The sequence below is a fragment of the Canis lupus genome, chromosome 3, assembly GCF_048164855.1.
Source record: "Canis lupus baileyi chromosome 3, mCanLup2.hap1, whole genome shotgun sequence".
Classification (NCBI taxonomy): Eukaryota; Metazoa; Chordata; class Mammalia; order Carnivora; family Canidae; genus Canis; species Canis lupus.
In genome coordinates this window covers 34,594,645-34,616,143 of record NC_132840.1, presented here as the reverse complement: position 1 = coordinate 34,616,143, position 21,499 = coordinate 34,594,645, and the positions used below count along the sequence as shown (strand labels likewise).

The 21,499-nt window shown below is 54.8% G+C and overlaps 1 protein-coding gene across 1 annotated transcript; it reads left to right on the top strand.

Annotated features, from left to right (window-relative positions):
* Positions 1-927: 927 nt before the first annotated feature.
* Positions 928-19,657, top strand: TTC22 (tetratricopeptide repeat domain 22). Its single transcript, XM_072820360.1, has 7 exons — positions 928-1,610; positions 14,239-14,294; positions 14,506-14,621; positions 14,973-15,091; positions 16,703-16,864; positions 18,445-18,597; positions 19,096-19,657. Exons 1-7 carry the CDS (start codon positions 1,044-1,046, stop codon positions 19,630-19,632), a joined length of 1,710 nt encoding a protein of 569 aa, XP_072676461.1. The 5' UTR covers positions 928-1,043; the 3' UTR covers positions 19,633-19,657.
* Positions 19,658-21,499: the final 1,842 nt, after the last annotated feature.

The window sequence follows — 21,499 nt, the reverse complement described above, 5'->3', positions numbered from 1 at the left end:
GAATGAGGGGTGGAGGGCCTCTGAAGCCCAGACTTGCTCCAAAGCCCAAGCACTGGAGGACCAGCAGCCTTGCAGCAGGGAGCATAGCCCAGCCTTCTAGATGGTGGGCAACCAGTGCCAGTCCCGGGGCGGGGGGTGGGGGGGAGACTGGCAAGAGCAAGAAACCTGGGCTACAGGTGGGGTACAGGATACAGTGGGAATCAAGGGGAAGAGTGGGAGCTGATAGTTATCCAGAGTGACGTTCACCAGGTTCACCGTGGATATCTACCCTACCTTTGGGGGAGAGAATGTGACCCTCATGTCACAGATGAGAAAAATACAGAGTGATTCATAATTATGAAGGTCACAGATGATTAGGGATGGAGAGCCAGGATTAGAACTAGTACATGGAGCCCCATAGTCTCTCCACTGCAGGACAGAGAGGAGGCCGAGGGTCCTAAGTGGGGAAGCCTGATAAGTCGGGGCCTAAGGAGGAGCAGAGACAAGTGGCAGGCTCTCTTCAGAGGAAGGAGAACATAGGCACTTCGGAGAGGACGGGGACAGCGGCAGGAGTGAGGGCAGCTTCCGCGGGCAGCTGGAAGGGCCAGTCCTGCCCCTGCTGGTCAGCGAGCTCACACAGGGAGCGGGGAGAAAGCGCCCACGGAGAAAGAGGCTGGGGTTCAGCCAGCTGGGTTCCAGGCTGCCTGGGCACAGCTCCATTCTGTGACCTGGGCAAGTCCTCTCCCCTGAGCCTGCTTCCCTGATCTGCTGAGCAGAGAGAGTAGAAACAGGCCTCGCGCCACGCACCGTGGTGTGCGCGCCCTGCATTTGGCCAGGCACCTGTTTTTCCGGCACACCTGGTTGTGCAATGCGGGCGTCTAGGAGCCGCCGAGCAGCGAAAGCCGACACACCCACCGAGCCTCCGCTCAGACCCTCCCAGCAGAGGGAGGCGCCCCGGGACCCGGAGGCGGCTGGACCCCGGGCCGTGGCGCGCGCTGCCTCCTCGCCCTCCGCGCGGGCTCGCTCCGGGGCAGGGGCGAGGCCCGGGGAGCAGCGGGGCTGCCATGGGGGAGCCGGAGGCCGCGGCTGAGGACCTGGAAGCCCTCATCGACGAGCTGGACTACCTGCCGGGCCACTTCCACCTGGAGATGCAGCTCAACTTCGAGCCGCGCTCACCGGCCTCGCTCCACGCCCGGGACCTGAAGCTGCAGCAGGACGGCCTGCGACAGGAGCTCGAGCTGGCGGCCGCCCCGCAGCGCCCCGCCGTGCGCCACCTGCTCGGCGCCCTCGCCTTCCACCTGGAGGAGCTGGACGAGGCCCGCGAGCGCTTCCTCGAGGTGGCCCACGAGGACCCGGGCAACCTCAACGCCTGGGCCAACCTGGCGCACGTGTCGGGGCGGCTGGGCCGAGACGAAGAGGAGGAGGCGTGCGCCGGGCGGCTGGCGGCGCTCATGGGGCTGGCGGCCGAGTCCGGGGCGGCGGGGGACCCCCAGCTCCGCGCCGCGCGCTGCCTGGCGGAGCAGGGCTACGCGCACGGCCTCGACGTGGGCTGCACCAGCCTGGAGGAGCGGGCACGGGTGCTGGCCGCGGGCATCGCGCTCTACGACAAAGCCCTGGGCTACGGGCAGCAGGTGGGTGACCCCTCCCCGGGTCGGGAGGGCCAGGGTCGTGGCCCCAGTGTCTGCAGGGGCATCCCCGCACCCGAGACTCTCCCCAAACCCTGGCCCCTCCGCTTCCGGGATCCCCTTCTCGTGCGCCTCTCCTCTCCAGAATCCGGCAGGCCTGTAGCTTTTCTCTGCTGCGCTTCCTAGCGGACGGTCTGCCTAGGTTTCTTTTCTGGCAAGGCTGCAACACCAGCCTCGCCCACTCATCCGTCTCCTCTTGCCCCTCCCAGCAAGTACCTGTCCATGCGCCCCTGCACTTCCCCCTAAGTAAATGGCACAACCAATTCCACAACCCAACTTGGGCAGCCTTCTGACCTCTCTCCCCCTCACCTCGCCTTCCCCATAGACTTGGACCCCAAATCCCTGTCCATTCCGCCTGCCCTTATCTCGCAGATCCAGCCACTCCTCCACACTCTCCTTCCGCCAGCCCAACCTCCATCATTTCCTGCCTTAGTGTAGTTGCCAGCATGCCACCTGGGTTCCCGCCCTCCTGATTGACCCTTTTGCCTCATCCTCCACTCTGCTGCCAGCATCATGTTTCTCAGTCTTACTGGCCACATCTCTGAGCTGCTGACACCCCTGGTAACTCCCCACTGCCTAGCAGATAAGTCCAGAGCTCTCCGGTGGGCACCTGAGACCCTCCGTGCTCTTCCTCTGCCGTGTTCCCCCTTCCAGCCATGCTTTTGCCATAACCTGCTTCCCTGTGTCCCCCCCCCCCCCCCCCAGTGAGCCAAGTCTCCTTACACCTCCCCTTGCCACTCTCTTGGCCTCTTTCTATGATACCCTTCTGCTCCACCTTTGACTGGAAGGTTCTCCCCAGTCTTGGGTTTGTCTCAGGCATCCCCTCCTCTAGGAAGCCTCCCCTGACTTCTGCAGGCTGGGTCAGGTGCCTGCCCTGGGCTCCCCACAGCACTGCTCACACTGTCTGTTCATAAATCTGTCTCCTTAATTCAGCCTTGAGGTCTTTGAGAGTGGGGATAACACCTGTCTGGTTTATCACTGCAAACCCTATACCAGACACAGTGCCTGGCACACAGTGGCACTCAATAAATGTATCTTGAATGCTTGTGTGGGCAGAATAGGGCCTGGCACTAAGTAGAAAAACACCAGGTATATTAGTTACCTATAGCTCAGAACAGACAACCTCCAAAATTTAGCAGTTTAAAGCAAGAAGCATTTATTACCTCCTAGTTTTTGTGGATCAAGAATCCAGGCATGGCTTAGCTGGGTGCCTCTGGGCTGTGTTCTCATCTGAAGGTTTGCTCAGCTCGGGGAGGATCTGCTTCCAAGCTCATGTGGCTGTAGGTAGGATTCGTTTCCTCACTGGCTATTGGCCAGAACCCCCCCTCCTCAGGTCCTCACCACATGGGCATCCTGTCATTTTTGCTACATTGTGTTCACTAGAAACAAGTCACTAGGTCTAGCTCACACTCAGAGGGATGGGACTCCGTAAGGACGTGAATACCAGGAGATGGGGATCACTGGGAGCCATCCCAAAGGTTACCTGCATTGCATAGCAGATGAATGATGTAGAGGGTATTATCCTCCTACTACAGGAAAGGAAACCACAGTTCAGAGAAGTACCATGACTTTTCTGTGAAGGCAGAGTTTAGCTGATAACAATGATGCTTTATAATGGCTGAGATTTGTGATATTTAAATCACAACAAGCCTTCACACAGGGCTCCATTCACAAAACCCCTGCCCACCACCCTTGGAGCCTTTTCCTCCCAAAGCCTTCTCCAGCTTCAGAGAGAAAATGTAGAGTCCAGACTGCAGGGAATGTGGGGTGGAGGGCACAGATTTGAGTTAAAGAGAGCACTGCAGGGTAGAGGTTAAGACGAGAGAGACTCTGGGTCTCACAGTCCAGATCCAAATCCTAACTCCCCCACGCTCTGTTACCTCCAGCCCCATCCCCAGCATCACGGAGCTTCCACTTCCCTCCCTGCAAAATGGGGATCATGACAATACATATGTCCTTGGCTACCTCAGCTGCGAGACAAGGCCAACCTCATTTGGTGGATGCCATAACGAAGAGCTGATATTTGGAAGGCACCCGGAAAAGAGTGTGCATAGAGCCACAAGATCGGCCACAACCCCTGCCTCTCCTGGGCTGGGAGAGCCTCCTCTGCCCCATGTGGGGTGTAGCTGTGGCCATCACGTGGGGCTCACAGGGACCCTGGTTTTCTGTTCTAAAGCCTGAGCCTGAGGCCCTGAATGCCAGCTACCCTCAGGGGGAGGCATGGCCAGTGTAGTGTGTATTGAGTGTGGTCCTTGAAGGGCCCTGAGCTAGGAGCCAGGAAGCCTCCTGGGCTCTCCCTTCTGGACTGTGGTTTCCCTCTCTGTGAAATGGGTGCAGAGAGGGGGAACTGGGTGGTCTATAAGGTCCCTTCCTGCTCTCAGGAAGGGGGTCACTGGGGGACGGCTTCCTGGAGGGGGTGAGCGCAGAGGCAGAGGTTTGGGCATAGGGATCAAAGAGAGTCTAACATCTCTCTCCCTGCTGGTCAGCCTGGCTGTGGTGGGGGCCACACGCACATTCCTCCTCCGGTGAGTGACTTCCCAGGGGACGGGGTGTCAAGCAGGGTGCTGCCCAGTGCTTCCAGTTGGGAACTGACTGCTTCAGTTCGGGTGGGCAATGGCCAGACCTCAGGTTCTGTGCTGTGTCCTTGGCTGTGGTCAGCACCCCCATCACAGGAGAAAGTTGGGGATTTGGAGCTCCCATTTTGTCATCTGAGAATTGGAAGTGATTGTGCCTATAAAGCACGGGCACAGAGGGAGTAGATGCTCAAGCAATGGCCGCATCAGGGAAATAATGATGATTTCATTATAGTTAGAGCAGGAGGCTTGGGTTCAAGCACATAGCTCTCTTATCATTTTGCTGTGTGGCTTTGGACAGTCACTTTTGTTCCTGGTCTTAGTGTTGGCTTCATGAACGTTAGCAATAGTGATCTCTGCCTCAGGTTTACTGTAATTATCCAATCAAATCATAGGGTGAAAGCGCCCATTAACTGGCACATTCTGGGCACGTCTGAGAGGCAGATGTTCAGCATCTTAACATTTATTGAACACCTACTGTGTGCCAGGCCCCATCTTTAAGAAGCTTGTGGACACAGGGAGGAGCAAATTGTTCCTTTATTTACCCTTACCTGAACCCCTCCTCTGGGAGAGGAAGCCAGGGGGAACCAATCAGATGTGCCTACGACTGCTTAGGTCATGGGCATTCGTTTAGTGGCCTGTGCCATGCGACAGTCATGTCTGAGTGCTTTACTTTCTGAACCAAAAACAGGCCCCCAGAGTGTTTGGATGGCAATAGAAGTGTTCTTCGGGGGGCCATCAGCACCACGTCCTGGGAGATAGAATGGTGATGACTGAGATTCAGAGAAGGAACACTTCCTTTCAGCACAAGGGAGTGGCAGAGGGTTCTGGAAGAAGCAGGAGTGTACTGGCAGGAATGAGGTGAGGACACTCCCAGCAGGGGCGTGGTGTGTGCAAAGGGCCTGCAGGGGGGGCCTGCAGAGACTGCAGGCTTTAGTGACAGCAGAGTAGCTTAGAAAGAGGGCAGCCAAAAGCTTCACACAAAAGAGCCCAGGGTGCCCCAAGAACTGCTGACACGGCCTCTGAAATCTGCTGCCCGCCCTCTGAGTTAGTTGCGTCTTCCTTCCCAGCAACCGTAAACCACTTCTACTCCTCCCAGTGTGTTGTGATCCTTCATACCTCCCTGGGCAGCTGCTGTTCTCTCTGCCTAGAAAGTAGACTCCATCCTTCAAAACCCAGCTCAGATGTCACCTCTGCCTTGAAACCTTCCTTCACACAACATGCAACAACCTCAGAAGATGATACTTAAGAATATCTTCCAAGAGTGCCTTCCAGACGTGATCTTTGTCCCCTCTGACCCCATTTTACACATGCAGGAACTGAGGCAGAGCCAGGCTCAATATCCTGCCCAAGGTCACAGAGCTAGTAAGTGGCAGTTGGATCCAGCCCACTCTGTCTGACTCCAAAGTCTTTGCTCTTTCTGGGGAGGTCAGAGAAGTGGGGGTGGAGTAAGTGCAGATGGCTGGTGGGTGGTGAGGGACACTGTGCATGGGCCACCTCCTGGAAATCTAGGGCAGAGGAAGTGTCTGGGGAGAGAGGGTGGGTTGCTGTGCTGGGGAAGGGGCAGCATGGGGGCAGAGATGAAGTCAGAGTCTGGGCCAGAGAAGGAGGAGGTGGCACATGGGGAGCAGCGGCTGTGGGACCCCTGCTGAGCAGGCCTGGCCCCAAGGGGCACAGCTGGGGGTAGGCAACCCACTGTCAGCCCCACCCTGTGCTGAGCTGCCAGAGATTTTTCTATCCTAATGGGGCTGGGACTGTCTCAGGTGGGGAGGAGCCTCTGGAGCTCAAAAGATAAAGAGTGGCCGAAGAACCAATGTTCATCTGCTGACTGAAATTACAAGAGAAAACCTTATGAAGTTGATAACTCAGCCCATAATCCAAAAGTAAGCCACGTGTGTGCGTGAGAGGGTGAGTGTGTGTGACTTCCATTCCCAGCTCTTCGCTCTCTCCTGTTTTTCCTTAAGTCACACAAATATAAGGAGGTAGAAGGCTCTTATCTGGCATTTCTACCCTCCTGCCAGCACCCCCTTCTCCCGGGCATGTGCACAGAGTCATAGGTGGATTCTCAGTGACAAACCTCAAAGTGGAGGGGGTACTGGGGGGAGCTTTGGAGGTAGACAGACTGGGTGAAAATTCTGTCTCCATCACAGGTAGTACAGGTAAGGCACTACCTCCCTGAGCCTCTGTTTCCTCATCTGCAAAATGGGACTCTAACACCCACCTCACTGGGTGGCCCTGAGACCCTAGTGAGAGATTACAAAAGGCTGCAGGCAAGGTGCCCGTTTTGTCAGGCCCCAGTCTTCTCCCTGCCCACCCTCTGCCCCTGCACAGCTCTTAGCTTTATTCTTGGAGCCATCCCCAGCCTCTGGCTTCTCTCCAGGTGATTTCTGCCCGTTCCATGGATCGGTGTCCACGGGCCCGCGCCCAGGCCTCTCTGCAGCCCTCCACCACTCAATGTTCAGCATAGGGCGGGACATCTAAGAGGTGTTTGTAACTGTTGTTAAATTTCATTTAATTGAGGGCAACCCTCTTGGGTCCCCTCCCTCTTTGGGAGTTCTGTAGAATCACTCAATAAACCTTCCTTTTATAAAAAATTTCATTTAATTGGATCACTGGACTTAAAGTCTTAAAATCTCTATTTTTGTTAAAGATTTTATTTATTTATTCATGAGAGACACAGAGAGAGAGAAAGGCAGAGGCACAGGCAGAGGGAGAAGCAGGCTCCATTGCAGGGAACCCGACGTGGGACTTGATCCCGGGTCTCCAGGATCACACCCTGGTCTGAAGGTGGCACTAAACTGCTGAGCCACCCGGGCTGCCCCCTGTTTTTTGTTTTTTGTTTTTTTGTTTTTTGTTTTTAAATAAGGTAACTTGAATCTATATTTCTCTAAAAAATAAAAAAAAAAAACCTCTGTCCCAAGCCAGCTCAGTTATTTGATTTTCTTCCCCTTTACCCAAATACTGGTGGCTTACCACACACATGTGTGCACTCACACAGGTCCCTCACCCCTGCTCACGGCCCAGGGTAATAATAAGAGTCACCAGCACACCGGTGCCCAGCCCGGAGTTCAGGATTCTACATTCATTGGTGCATTTGATTTTTGTTCAGACTTCACACACTGCCAGTTGAGAACTGTGATTCCCCATCACGCTGAGGACATGACAGGTTCAGGGAGGGCCGTGGCTGGCCCAAAGTGACTCAGTGCACCACTGACACCTAGATCGCACCCCTAGCTAGGGCAGGCATGGAGAGAGGCAGTGCTTATAGGCCTCACAAACCAAGGTGTGGACATTCCAACAGCCACCACACCCAGTGGGGTGGGGACCCGGTAGGAGGGCCAAGAGGGCACAACTGGTCAGTAACCCCAGGGTGCCCTCGTGTGCACACACGCACAGCCCTCTGTCCCCTGGTGTGACTGTGGTCAGAGGGGCCGCGTGGGAGTCTGCAGCCTGCAAGGACCCCTGCTCTGCTGGCCATGTCCTGGGTGCCCTGGGCTGGCTGCTTAGGCTTTCGGAGTGACCATGTCTGTGAAATGGGGACAGTGGTGCCTGCCTGACAGGGTTGTGGAAGGTGTTACTGTGCTCACAGACAGAAGGCCCAACCCCAGCGATATTGATGGTCACGGGCTTCCCATCGTCATCCCCTGATGGGGCTGCCAGGACCCAGACCCAAGGGAGCCCTAGGTTTCCCCTTCCCAGTGAGCCCTCCCCCTCCTCCCTGCCTCCTCCTGCCCTTCCTGCACACACAGCACAGACCATGGGAGGAGCTGAGAACATTCGGGCAACACCGTTATTACTACAGAAGGCAAGAGAGTTCTTCAGAGCCACCCAGTCTCTACTGCTGCTAGGGCTGGCTTTGGACTCAGGACTAGACATGGTCCCTTCTCTCTAAGGACAGTGGGATAGAGAAGTGGCTCAACACAGTCCTGTAAGTCTCAGGAACCAGTGCAAGCCAAAGATGACCCACTTCCATGACATGACAGACCTAGGACCAGAAGGGGGGTGACAGTGGGAAGCTGCAGTCAATCTGCTCAAATCTTAAATTCCATGAAGACCATCCAGGGAAGCCAGGACAGGGAGGCACAGGTAACTGATTTCCGTGGCATAGCACGCCTCCCTCAAGTCCCCTCCACCAGTCACACTGACCACCCTCATCAACATGCCCACAACACAGATGGGCCAAGTGGCATCATCCCGTTCATGGATGCAGATGCTGATGCCCAGGCTGGGCCAAGGGCCTTTCCAGGATCCCTTGGCGAGGAGAAACATGAATAGGACGCCAGTGCCATCCCTCTGTTTGTCCCCAACCCCCTGTGTCAGGAGCTAGATCGGAGGAGGGAAAACCTCTGCCCTTTGCCTTTCTGGTGCATGACCCACAGGTGGGGTGGAGCAGGGCTCCCTGTGCAGAGCAGGGAGGCTGCTCCGAGTCATCACAGAGGACATTCCTGTTGTGCAAGAAGAACAGATTCCTGAGGCTTAGCACCTTGTGACTTTTATTTCTGCAGCATCAGCCTTTGCAGGGTCAGTGTGATGAGGTGGAAAGAACAGGGGCCTTGGAGGGAAGCAGATGTAAACTTGAATAATGGCACTTCCACCCCGGGACTGTGGGGCTGGGCGGTGGCTTTTTTTTTTTTTTTATTAGGCTCTGCTTCCTCACCCAGCAAAGGGGGAGGACACGTTACAGCTTCTCAGGCAGCTATGAGGAGAGGATCCACAGATGCACTGAGGCACCCAGTGGAGAGTCGGTGCTCCAAAATGTTCATCCCACCTCTCCTGAAGGAGACCTAGCCTGCTCTCGAGAAGGGAATCAGAAATGGAGAGTATAAAATCATCATTGGCAAAGTTCCTTTAAAATAGCCAAGCCCCCCAATATCTCCTTCTCCAGCACCACTTTTTGAAGTAAGTGGAAGAGTCAGGATCCACCCTTATGCCCACCTGGTTATCACAAACCTGCCCTGTAATGGCTTATCCTGACCCTATTCTTTGTCGGTTCTGCCGGAGCACCTGCCTTTGTCCCTCACCCATGCAGCTCTAGGAACTTGGCTGTTCAGGCTTTGCTGAGGGCCATGATTCTGATCCTTTGGTTCATTTCAAAAAGAGATCCACCAACCAGTCCATTGTCACTCAGCTCCCCACAGTGTGGTGCAGTGAGGATCTAGTGCATCAGAGGGCCTGCTAAACCCCAGGTTCTCCCCAGCCTCCTGCTGCAGAGATCCTGATCAGTGAGTCAGGAACTAGCATGTCTAGCAAACTGCCAGGTGATGCTGCTGCTGCTGCTGCTGCTGGTTGGGGACCACACATTGAGAACCACTAGTCTAGAGTCACTAGGTACAGGGGCACTGGGCTGGGCTTCTGGGCCCCAGCTCTGCTGCCTTCTAGCTGTCCTCCTCTGGACCATGGTCATCTCTTTTGTAAAATTGGGAGAATCATAGTCACCACCTGATAGGTAACCCCCAGGGTTGAATGGCTTAACGCATGGAAACTATGAGCCTGGCGCATAGTAAGTGCTCAATAAAATTTGCTATTATTGGTATAGCGACAAAAGCACCATTTCCAGGTTTGCATCTGGGCTTTCACACCAGCCATGTGACTTTGAGGACATGGTCCCATCTCTGATTTGCCATCCGTGCTAAGAGAGTGATGGTGACCCACAAGACAGTCTGAGGACCAGAGAGAATTTGTGTGCGTGCACTCTGTAAATGGTAGGCGCTGTGCAAACACATGCAGCTAGACGGTGCGAGAAGGACACGAACTTTAAAGCCAGAGGAAGCTGGCTGGAAATGTCAGGTTAAGTAAGCAAGCCTCTGCCCCTTCGAGCCTCAGTTCCCCCTCTCTAAAATGAGGGCAAGAACAGCACGGATCTCCAGGGAGCAGGGAAGTGTCCTGAGGGCTGTGCCTTACTCAGCCCCAGAGTCTGAGGATTTTACTTGAGGGTCAGGCCTCACCCAGCTCCCTCCCATGGACCTTCCAAGGGGTGGCGACCTAATGTGAGACTCCTGCAGCCAGCAGCCTGGGCTGGCCCCCCCTTTCCAGACCCCAGGGTTGTGAGGAGGCCCGAACAAGAGAAAGTGGGGTGGAAGGGGGGGTGCCCGCAGCCGATGCTGGGCAGGCCCTCGTGGAGTACCCCGCCTCTGGCAGCCGCCCTCCCCGGGCCTCCCAGGCTGCCTCCGAAACCTGGCCTCTGGGAGCCATCAACTCTGGAAGTGAGCTCCTTGCAGCCTTGAGAGACTTCGTGGCAATTTTATTCTCCAGGAGAGAGGTGGAATGGCCCCTCCCTTCTCCGGGAGGGAGGGGAGGAGGGAGGCAGAGGCCTGTTTAATTTAATTTAACGCACTGTGGCTTGCCAGGTTGCCCCTGGTAACAGCCTTAGCTGCTGCTTTAGTTACAACCAGAAGGATTTTTAAAGAGACAGCCCATTTTCGGGCCAGGATCCCACAGCGGAGTTAACGGCAGCCACCAGGTTCATCACAGGGATAGAGAATGAAAGCCCAGGCCAGGAGAAGCCTCAGACTAGCTGTGTTTGGGCCATTACCTCCACTCTGATTCTGCAACCCCATCAGCCTTCCTGCAAATGTCACTCTTCAGCAGGGTCTGAGGAGGGCCTGCGTTTGGAATTTGTCGTAGAGATGTCACTCAGCTAGCTACTTTTCTGAAAATCTGTTTTGGCCTTCCTGTTGAAGGGAACCGGGAGAGCAGTTGCCCCTGCAATTCAGGCACACTGCCACCAGGTGGTGCTACTGCCTACATAGAGCAAACCCTCACCAGGCTCTTAAATTGCTCAAGGATAGGGACCAGTTTTAAGGCCCGGTACTAACTAGTGTGTGACTGGGTCCACTGCTGCACCTCTGTGGTCTCAGTATCCTCAGAGATAGACCGAGAGTGGTCAAGGGAACAGTGCTGAGGACAATGCTCGGGCCACTGGGATTATTTAAGTGCCTGCTCTGACAGGTACTAACTGGTTTGAGCACCTCGCTTACTTTTTTGTGGCTTGAATGCCAAACAAGAGGAACCAGGGAAAGTGTTATACTGTATGTTGGCAAATTGAATTTAAATTAAAAGCAAATTAATTAAAAAAAAAAAAAGAGGAACCAGGTAGAGCCCTGAGGACACCACCCTGCTCTCCTGCCCTGGGGGTGGTCTGTGAAGGGGAGAAAGTGCTTGGGACCCCACAGGGGATCTGAGGCCCTACTAGCACAGTGTGTGGGGGGTGCAGTAGAGAGCACTGTGAGCCAGGACCCGTCTGACTCCAGGGCCTGAGACATTTCCCCAGAGGGAATTGAAGTAGGTCCCATGGACAGAGCAGCCTCCTAGATACCCCTAACCCTGCTCAACTCTAACCCAAGCCAGCAGAAAGGGGGTCAACATTTATGGAGTGCATAGTCTGGGCTGGGCACTGCCCTCACAATGCCTGTGAGCTCTATATTATTATCCCTCTTTGCAGATAGAGACACAGCCTCCTAGAGGGAACTCATCCATCCAGGGTCATGGCCTCGTATGGCCTCCTGAGCCTCTGCTCTTGCTGTGGTCACACCTCCTTGTCAGGTGCCTGAATGAAGCAGCAGGTTCTGTTTCTCCCTACCATGAGTCAGCTTGGCCCTCCTCAAAGTGGGCACGGGGCCAGAGGTCATGAGATCGTACCTCTAGGCAGCCAGGAAGCCCAGGGACTTACGCTTCCATCCCATCCTTCACACGATCACGCACTGACATTACGTCCAGGTCTTTGGCCAGTGTGGCCCACAGTACTTACCCTATGAATCCGAGTCCCAGGTGCCGTGTAGGTAGAAGGTCAGGTTATTCAGCAGCCCATCCTAACTTTTTGCTTTGGCAAATGTTCCCCACTGAGCCCTTGGGGATGCTCTTCAACCCCTGGTGAGGGCTGCCCTCCCTTCTGGACAGCCTTGTCCCCACCTCAAGCCCCTTACACATATTCCCACCTGAGTGACAGGAGTGCTCCCCAAGGGGTGTGAATTCTAAAAACACACTGGATGTGGGCACTCCCCTTTCTCTGGCTCCCCACGGCCCTGCACGTTGACTCTGGCTCCTGAACCTGCGCTCAGGGACCCCCTTGTGTGCCCCCACTGGCTCATCCTCCTGCCCCTTACAACACACCCCTCTCCCTCACCTCTCACTGAGCTTTTGCTCCATCTGATGCCTTCTCTCATGGTGTCTACCTGGGTGGTTCCCACTTGTCAAGGAGAACCGTGCTCCAACTAGTCCTCCTCTAGAGGCTCTGTGGGCACTCCTGTGTCAAGCAGGATACTTCCTCCCGTAACCCCGGTGTTCCCCTCTAACTGTGATATAATCTGGCTTTCGTGCCAGACTGGGAGCTTCTAAAGGTGGGCCCTGCCTTTCCTCTCTTGTCCCCATTGCCCAGCCTGGGCCAAACTCAGAAGGTACTTGGTGAATAGCGGCTATGAAATGTGCTGTATGGGGCCTCCTCTGGGTGATCTGGCTTGGGCCCTCGGTCCAGACCCTTGATGGGCAGTCACACCTCTCAGTGGGGTCTGACTCTCCAAACCCTCTTTCTCCCTTCTCCCTCCAAGCTCATCCACAGCCTCCCCAGAGCAGCCAGGGCATAACTTGCCAACCTTTGCTCCCCCAATGCCCCATTCACACCCACCGTGCTCCATGCTCACCAGGCGTGCCATACGTCTCCACACTGAGCCCTCCATCCGGAATGCCTTCGGCCCCCACTCCACCCTCTGAAATACCACTGCTGTTCAAGATTCCCTTTACACCCTGTCCTCTGCGAGACCTTCTCAGAGTCTTCTGGCTGGGACTGGCTTCCCCATCCTAGTGCTTCTGTCCATATCACTCTCATGGCCTTGTTCAAACTCTGCCTCATACTGATTTAACTGGCAGCCTGGTGTGGTAAGGGGAGCATGGGCTTTGGAGCCTAACAAAGGGGGTTCAAGTTCCAGCTCTGACACACATATGCTCTGTGACCTTAGGCAAGTCACTTTACCTCTCTGAGCCTCAATAGGTCCATCTGTAAAAGGCAGATGATACTTAACCCGATAGGTTGTTGAGACGTTGAGAGGGTGGGTGTCAGAATCCTGGCACATGGCAGGCACCCAGCCAAGCTCTATTATTTATGCCTGGATCTGTTTTCCTAGAGAGACTGTGAACCTATTTGGGCCAGGCTACAGGTCCAATTCAGTGCCATGTCCTTGCAGCACTCAAAACAGGGCCTCACACCACAGATGCCCAGAAATGCTGGCCGGGCCTAATACATTCACCCGGCTGCTGGGAGTTGGGGTGGAGGGATGATGGGGGTCCTGTGCTGAGGAGGCCACGGTGGGAGGTGGAGGGGGGAGTGCAGAATCCAGCCTGGAGATCCACACCAGGAGATGAATGCGGACGGAGGGGCCAGAGCCCGAAACAGAGCTGCTGATATGCACTAGGGGTTTTATTGGTTTTCATTAAAATTCCTTTCCGAGGCAGCAGCAGCTACTCCCATAAATAACAGCATAAATATTTTATCTGGTGCCCAAGTCAGTCTAAATGCCTGGCAAGGTTGGCAAGAATAACAGTGGGAAAACCATTCAGGGGGGTCTTGGGCTGCAGCTGAACTCCATCAACAAGCCTGAGAGGGCTTTCTCAGGAAGGAGGAGGCTGAGGGGTGCACCAAAGGGGAGAAGCGAGTGGACAGTGGGGTGGGGGGGGGAGAGAAGGCAACCAGTGGCTAGTGGGCCCTGCAATGGGGGCAGATCCAGAGCACAGGTCGGGGAGCCAAGGGATGGAAAGCTTAGTAAGGAAAGCAAGATGGAGGGAAGAAATGCATCCCACTCTTGCTCTGTGATGGGCACCTTAGGATGTTCACACAGATTATCTCGTCAAACCCTGTGTAGTCAGAGAAGTGAGGTGATTCACCCAAGGTCACTCGGCTACCAGTGGCAGATCCAGGACCATAATCAGGGTTTGGGGCAAGTGTGGGAATCTATGAACAATACCCTACGTGCCTCTATAACAGCACCACGGGCCATTCTCTGCTTTCCTAGATCCCAATGGAGGAGAAAAGGGGCTGGTACTTCACCATGGCAACACTCTTCATCAGGTCAGTCTGGGGAGCCATGGACTGGGTGGTGGTGGAGGGTGGGGTGGGTGAGGCATGGCCTGGGAGCCAGGGAAGAGGTGGCTGAGGCCATTTCCATGGCAAGGGCTCCCCCAAGATCCCCTCCCTGCCACTGGCCCTGTGGAGTACTCACAGCACCCTAGGGACAGCTGGGAGGAGGTGCCAGCCACCCACATCCCCTTCTTGGCCACAGGCTAGATGGCATCTTCCTAGAGCTGGGCAGCGAGGAGCAGAAGAGGCTGCCCGCCTTCAACCGCACGTTGGCCCTCCTCCGGCAAGTGCTCAAGTCTCCGGACCCCCACTACCAAGGTAGGGGCGGCTGGGACAGGTGCGGAGCAGCCTCTGCCTGGCTCCCTCTTTACCTGTCACTAGCCCCACCTGCCACTGTCCTTGTCCCCACCTCTAGCATCATCTCCCTTTTTCAGAGATCCTGTTTCTCTCTCCCTCACCCTCTGTCCCATATAATCATTGATTCATCTCACAGAACTAATGCACTTTGCACCTTGTTCAGTGATCTCATGCCACAGTCCCTCCCTTCGTCTTCCTGGGTGCTGACACCTTGTGGGGGGCTGGCCATCTCCCTCGTGGGCCCCCTCCCTTTCTCCACGCCACTGCTTACTAGACATCCTTCTCCCACACTATCCTCCCCACCACTGCCAGCTCTGGCCTGGTGCTACCTCGGGATACTTCTGGAGAGGAAGGACACCTTCTCCACCACCCCGATGGGTGTCCATGACTGCGGGTACTCAGGAACCGACCCCCTGGACTGCTTCGGCAAGGTACGTCCTCTGGCCACACCCACTTTCCAAACCAGGGATGGAGTGGGATACCCCAGCCTTCTCCCCTGGAAACCGCTGCTTCTCTGGGGGGCATCCTAGCTCCATCCCCCACCGTGTGGCCCACCCAAGAAGTGCCCTACCCTCCCACCTCCCTTCATTCAAAACAAGTGATGTTTGTCATTGTTCCTCTTTGGTTAAGAATCAGACCCACCCCATGCCCAGTCTCTAAGCTCACTTCTCCAGCCTTGTCTTTCTTTCTTTCTTTTTTTTTCTTTTTTTTAAGATTTTATTTATTTATGGAAGACAGAGACATAGGCAGAGGGAGAAGCAGACTCCCTGCGGGAAGAGCCCAGTGCAGGACTCAATCCCAGAACCCCAGGATCACGACCTGAACCAAAGGCAGATGTTCAACCACTGAGCCACCCAAGGGCCTCCAATCTTGTCTTTTCTTTTTTCCGACGTGGGACTCAATCCTGGGTCTCCAGGATCACGCCCTGGGCTGAAGGTGGCGCTAAACTGCTGGGCCACCCTGGGCTGCCCAATCTTGTCTTTTCTAAGCTATTTGCCATTTCTCAGATATACCCTCTGGCGTCTCCCTTTCAGGCCCTGGTTCTCACTGTCCTTCTTGACCCCCAGTGACACAGTGGAAAGAAAATGAACTTAGCTGAGGTCTTGTGCCTGCCCTGCCCTCAGGCCCTGTGACCCTAAACAAGTCACTTCCATCTCTGAGCCTCATCATGTGTTACTTAGGTCATCTGTCTACCTTCTAGGTCTTTGAGAGGCTCAAAGGAAGTAGTGATTGAAACTGTTCACCATAAACTGTAAAGTGCAGTTCAAGCCTTGTTCTTGGGCACCTCGTTGATGTGGTAGTTTCCACACTTAGCTCGGTTTTGAAGTCTTTCCTGGAGGGCAGGGACCCTGTGATATTCATTCACCTGTGCATTCAGCACAGCGCCCTGCAAGGGGGCACATCCCTAATGTCTGCTGGTGGGTAGATTAACAAGCAAGTCCTTGAAGAGGGATCTTAAAACAGAACAGAATATAAAATGCAGGTCCGTGAGAATTCTAAGAGTGGTGTCCAATTTAACAAACACACTGACTTCACCCCTCCTTGAGAACCTGCTCTGTGCCCGGGCACAGAGATGCAGTCCCAGCAGGAGTTCACTATCCCAGAGGCAGCAACACGCACGCACAGGGCAGGCAGTCGTCAGTGACAATATAGAGGGGAAGTGCTGTGGCCCCGATAGAAACACTGTGCCATGTAAGTATGGGAGAGGTAAAGGCTGATTCTGGCCCTCCTTCCAAATGCCCTGGGAAATTGGGGGAGCATACACTAGATGTGTCCAAGGAAGAGTGGTTTGCTAGGGGTATGGAGGGATTCATTGGACAGGACACATGAACGTGGTGGGGAGCATGGGAACCTAGTTCTTGGGAGTTGAGTGCCAGTGAGTTGTACCCTAAAGCGTTAGGTTCCATGCTATGACCAAACTTACCGGCAGGTGGACTTAGGGAATAAGAGCAATGCAGTGACATGATTCTATCCAGAGATGGGGGACCTGCAGGTCAGGCAAATAACCAGATAGTTTGCTCTTACCCTTCTCCCTTCCCTAGGCCATTGAGATAGCCAAGGATCAACCCCTCATCCTGAATCGCCTGGCCAAAATCTTCCACTTCCTAGGAAAGCAGGATATGGCCATTGGAACCTGCAACATGGCTCTAGATATCCTACGAGATCCAGAGCTCAACTGGCAGGCGTACTGCACAAGAGCCAAGGTAAGTCGGCCAGCACCTCATCCTGCCACCAGGAATCAGAACAAGGGCCAAGGGTCAAGATCGCGTTGCCAGAGCCCAAACGTCATAGAGCCTTCATGGTGGAAAAGAGCTTACAAGTCATCAAGACCCCAGGTTTGTGTTCCATAAGGTTGTTGAGTGAAAGAATGAAGGTGACTCCTACCCACTGCAGGCACCCCTCTACAATAACCTGGTCGATGACCTCCAGCCTCTACTTGGTTAGCACTCAATACATGCTGACTGATTTGGGTGGAAATCCGGCCTCTCCACCTAGCACTCTGGGACCGGGGACAAGCCACACTCCTCTAAAACTCCATTCCCCAAACTGCAAGGAATGGATAATGAGCTCTGCCTAGAATGCTCTTCTGATTGGCCTCCATCCTTGCTTCCTGAGGTCTTGATAAAAAGGAAGCTGTAGCCCCATCTTATTGAAAATGTCAACCTCTCACCAACATTTTATGTCCTCTTTTTTTGGCTTACTTTTTTCTTCTTAGCACTTATCACTCCCCAACATGCTATTTATTTATCATGTATATTGTCTTTCTTTCTCCCACCCTAAAATATATGCTCCCTAGGGGCAGGGGATTTTGTTGTTTTGCTCTCTACTCTATCCTGGGTGCCTGGAACAGTACTTGGCACATAACAGGCTCTCGATGAATATTTTTTGAATGAATGAATGAATGAATGAATGAACTGAGCACCTACCATATGCTAGATCTTGGCTAGAATATGTTCTCTCAATCGTCAAGGGAACTCTTCAAGAAAGAGATCAGTGTTCTAATTTTTCAGATGTGAAAAATAAGGCTCACAGAGGTTGAACAACACCCTCCCCAGTTCACATGCAAATGGGGGAGGGGTGCTGGAATTCAGCCAAGCCCAAATGGCTCCAAAGCCAGAGCTCCCTCCTCCCCCACCTTATGATGCTCTCGGTTGGCTATAAAGCATTAATATCTTCAGCAACAATGACCCCTTGTTCCTACTTCTTCCTTCTCATGCCTCCCCCTTCTGAACATCTAGTTTTTTTAATGCTCCACATATGGAGGGAAAGGAGCAATGGGGATAAAGGCAAGAGTCTGGAATCATTTGTAATTTGATGCTTGTAAGTTGGGGCCACCAGCCATTCCTTCCAAGTTGTTCACGTGGACTCACAAAATAGGTACTGCCATCCTATCTAAAATAGCCCCCTCCCCCAGACCCCTCTAGTTCAGCACCCTGTTTATTCTTTCGTAACAGCTCATCACCACTGCATTCCCGGTACTTAGCACTGGGCCTGGCATATGGCGGCCACTCAACACATATTTGTTGAGTGAATGAGAGGCTCTTAACTTCATCCAACCCCCTCATTGTAACAGACAGTGAAACTAAGGTCCAGAATGGGTGTCATTTGCACAGCTGGCACAGAACTAGGACCTAGGACTCTGGGGTCACAGTCTCAGGGGCCTCCTACTGCACCATAGAACTTCCCTGAGTAGCGGCTACAAAAAAGACTGGCATCATTGAGGGTAGAAAGGAGGGGAGAGGCCCTTGCTTGGAGCATCATCCGAGCTGACTCTCTATGGCAGATCCACCTCAGAGCCTACCTGCATGACCTGGAGCGAGCCAAGATGGGGCTCGGGGGCATGCCTGACAGGAACCACCTGGCTTGTGCCAAGGCCGACCTGGAGGAAGTGGTCAAGGTGTGTCCAAGCCTCAAGACCTACCTGGACATCGGCCAGGTAAGGCAGCCTCTTGGCTTGAGGAGACAACGGCTAAGAACCTATTTGCTGTCTGCCAAGGCAGCCCTGGCAGGGAGAAATACAACCATGCCCCTGCCTCCGATAGCCATGGTGAGGATTATATGAGAAAATGCACGTGCAGCATTTAGAACGGGGCCATGCTCTTTCTAAAGCATTCGGGAAGTGCGGGCCAGTACTCTTTACCCAGAGGTGCCTTCTGGGCACAAGGAATTATTACCAAGAGGCGACACTATCGTAATTTTACAGACGAGAAAACTGAGGCCCAAAGAGTGCCTCGCTCAAGACTATATGGCCTAAGGTGGTGCGACTGGCCCTGGAACCACTATGTCTCCTCCTTTCCCCGGGGCGGGCCCAAAATTCGAGGTAGGGTGGGATCCCAGGAATGGAGTCTTGCGAGAGCGAGTGCGGGCGGGCGTGGACCGCGGGCGTGGACCGCGCGAGAAAGGCTCATCCCCCGCGCCGCCCCGCCCCACCCAGGTCTACTACTACATGGGCGTGGACGCCGTGCAGGAGCTGCTGGCGGTGGACGAGGCGGCGCTGAACCAAGCGCTGGTCTTCCTGGCCAAGGCCAGCGAGTCGGAGCTGGGCGCCACGCTGCCCGAGCTGCAGCTGCTGCGCGGCAAGTGCCTGCGCATCAAGGGCGAGGACGCCAACGCGGCGGCCTGCTTCAAGCGCGCCGTGGAGCTGGACGACGCGGGCTCCTGCCACACCGAGGGCTTCGGCTGCCTGCTGCAGGCGCTGCTGGCGCAGTGGAGCCAGGCGCAGCTGAGCGACGCCGAGCTGGGCCGCGAGGTGGACAAGTGGCTGCGCCGCGCCCAGGGCAAGTACCCCGCGGCGCGCCTGCGCCAGGAGCTGCAGCGCGTGTGGCGCGGCCACACGGGCGAGGTGCTGGGGCTGGCTCGGGCCTTGGTGGCCCAGGGACGGCCCGCGCTGGTGCGGCTGCTCTTCGAGACCATGGAGCAGGACGGCGAGGGCGCCAGCGTGCCGCGGGGCCGCCGCGCCTTCTCCCTCTAAGGGCCGCCCGCCCCGCCCCGCCCCGCCGAGGCCCCGCCCCGCCCCCCGCCGACAGCGGGGTGGGCCCGACCTGGATGCTGAAAACCCGCCTTCCCTGCGGAAGGCTGGGTGTGGAGCAGAGCCAATTAGATTCTCTATCGGGAATGAGTGGGGATGGGGCGGTTGAGTTGAGACCGAGGGCAGTTTGGCGCTCCCACTAAGCCACCAAGACCTGATGAAGGGGAGCAGGGGGTGTTGGGCCAGACGCGAGAGACCCCTGGGAAACGGGCGTCGGAAGCACCTAATTGTGCAAATAGGCACAAAAAGTAAGACGGGGGATCCCTGGGTGGCGCAGCGGTTTGGCGCCTGCCTTTGGCCCAGGGCGCGATCCTGGAGACCCGGGATCAAATCCCACGTCGGGCTCCCAGTGCATGGAGCCTGCTTCTCCCTCTGCCTATGTCTCTGCCTCTCTCTCTCTCTGTGTGACTATCATAAATAAATAAAAAAAAAAAATTAAAAAAAAATTAAAAAAAAAAAAAAAGTAAGACGGATGCAAGCTACAGACAATTGCCCCCATCATTGGCGGCTGCTTAGTCCCAATGCGCAATCCGCGCAATCCTGTCTTTAGAGTGCCGGGAGCACACTCTCTACTCTTAGGATAGAGCCGCCTTTACATAAATTGACTGGAGTGGGTCTCAAGTCCCGCTCCCCTAAAAGCCATGCCAGAGCAGAGGGCAAAGCGACACGGTGAGCCGCTAAGGGCAGAGCAACGGTCTACACCTGGCTGCTCAGGCCTTTTGCCTACCTGCCCCGCAGTCTTCCAGCAGGCCTCATCTTTGGTGAGCTTGGTCTGAAAGGCCCTCAGACTCCCTGACATAAAGCCCATCCAACAGAATCATCGCTTGGTTTCTCTGTTCTTAGGAAAACCTGGGGTCCCCACCCATCAGGAAGTGCTAGCTGCACCTAGTCATGAACCTTCCACAGAAGAGTGAAGAAAGTCTTGGAATTTTACAGTCTTGAACTCTTAGTCACAGAGTCTTAGACATAGTCCTAGATGTGGAACTTTTTTGTCAAAGACTTAGGCTCTGATTGCCAGTACGTTTTAGAATGGCCAAGCCTGATTCTTGTGGCCCTACCTACAAGAGCCAATGTAACCAAGAATTCCAGATGAAGGTCTTGCCAGATTCTGGGAATGATGGTTGTTCATACCGACAATGGCAAGACCACCCCCCCCCCCGTAATGGTTTGATTTATTTTGCATTTCCCCCCCTTCTTTGGAGAGTTCTGCTCATTGCTTTGCTCATATCCCCGATCCTTAGACTTCACCACGGAAAGGCCAGCACCCCTGCATTGCTTCTCACATCTCCAGTGGCAGATGGAGAACAGACTGGGAAGTGCAGTCCTTAGAGATCTCACACTCCAACTCCCTGTGTAGATGAGAATCCTAGAAGGGAGGTGACCTGCCCAAAGTCACACCTCCTGGCCTCCCACCCTTGTACTTCAAACTTACTGTCAACATTTTGCGGGTTTGGAAAAATACTAATAAACTGATTAATACTAAAGCATCAAGGGTTTACATGTTAAGGGTTTATGTGTCACCTGTCACATGGGGCACTCTGATATCCATTAGGATGATGCTCTGACACCAACAGTGAAATCTGTGAAGTCTGGGCAGAGGGACTACCCTCAAAGCCCTCAAATACCACCTCACGGTTCATCATGGCTCCTGCCGTGGGTGGTGCCGTGGGTGGTGCCCTCCCCCTCCCTCCTTCCTCTTACCCCCACTGCAGCAGAGTCCAGCAGGTGACTCCAGAGCAAAGAGCATACACAGCCCTCTCCACTCCTCCCCTACGCCCTTCTCCACCCACAACCTAGGACAGAAAACCGC

Coding starts and splice junctions, on each gene's coding strand:
- TTC22 (XM_072820360.1), top strand. CDS start 1,044: ATGGGGGAGCCGGAGGCCGCGGCTGAGGACCTGGAAGCCCTCATCGAC. Junction 14,622..14,972: donor TCCGGACCCCCACTACCAAG/GTAGGGGCGGCT, acceptor CACCACTGCCAG/CTCTGGCCTGGTGCTACCTC. Junction 15,092..16,702: donor CCCTGGACTGCTTCGGCAAG/GTACGTCCTCTG, acceptor TCCCTTCCCTAG/GCCATTGAGATAGCCAAGGA.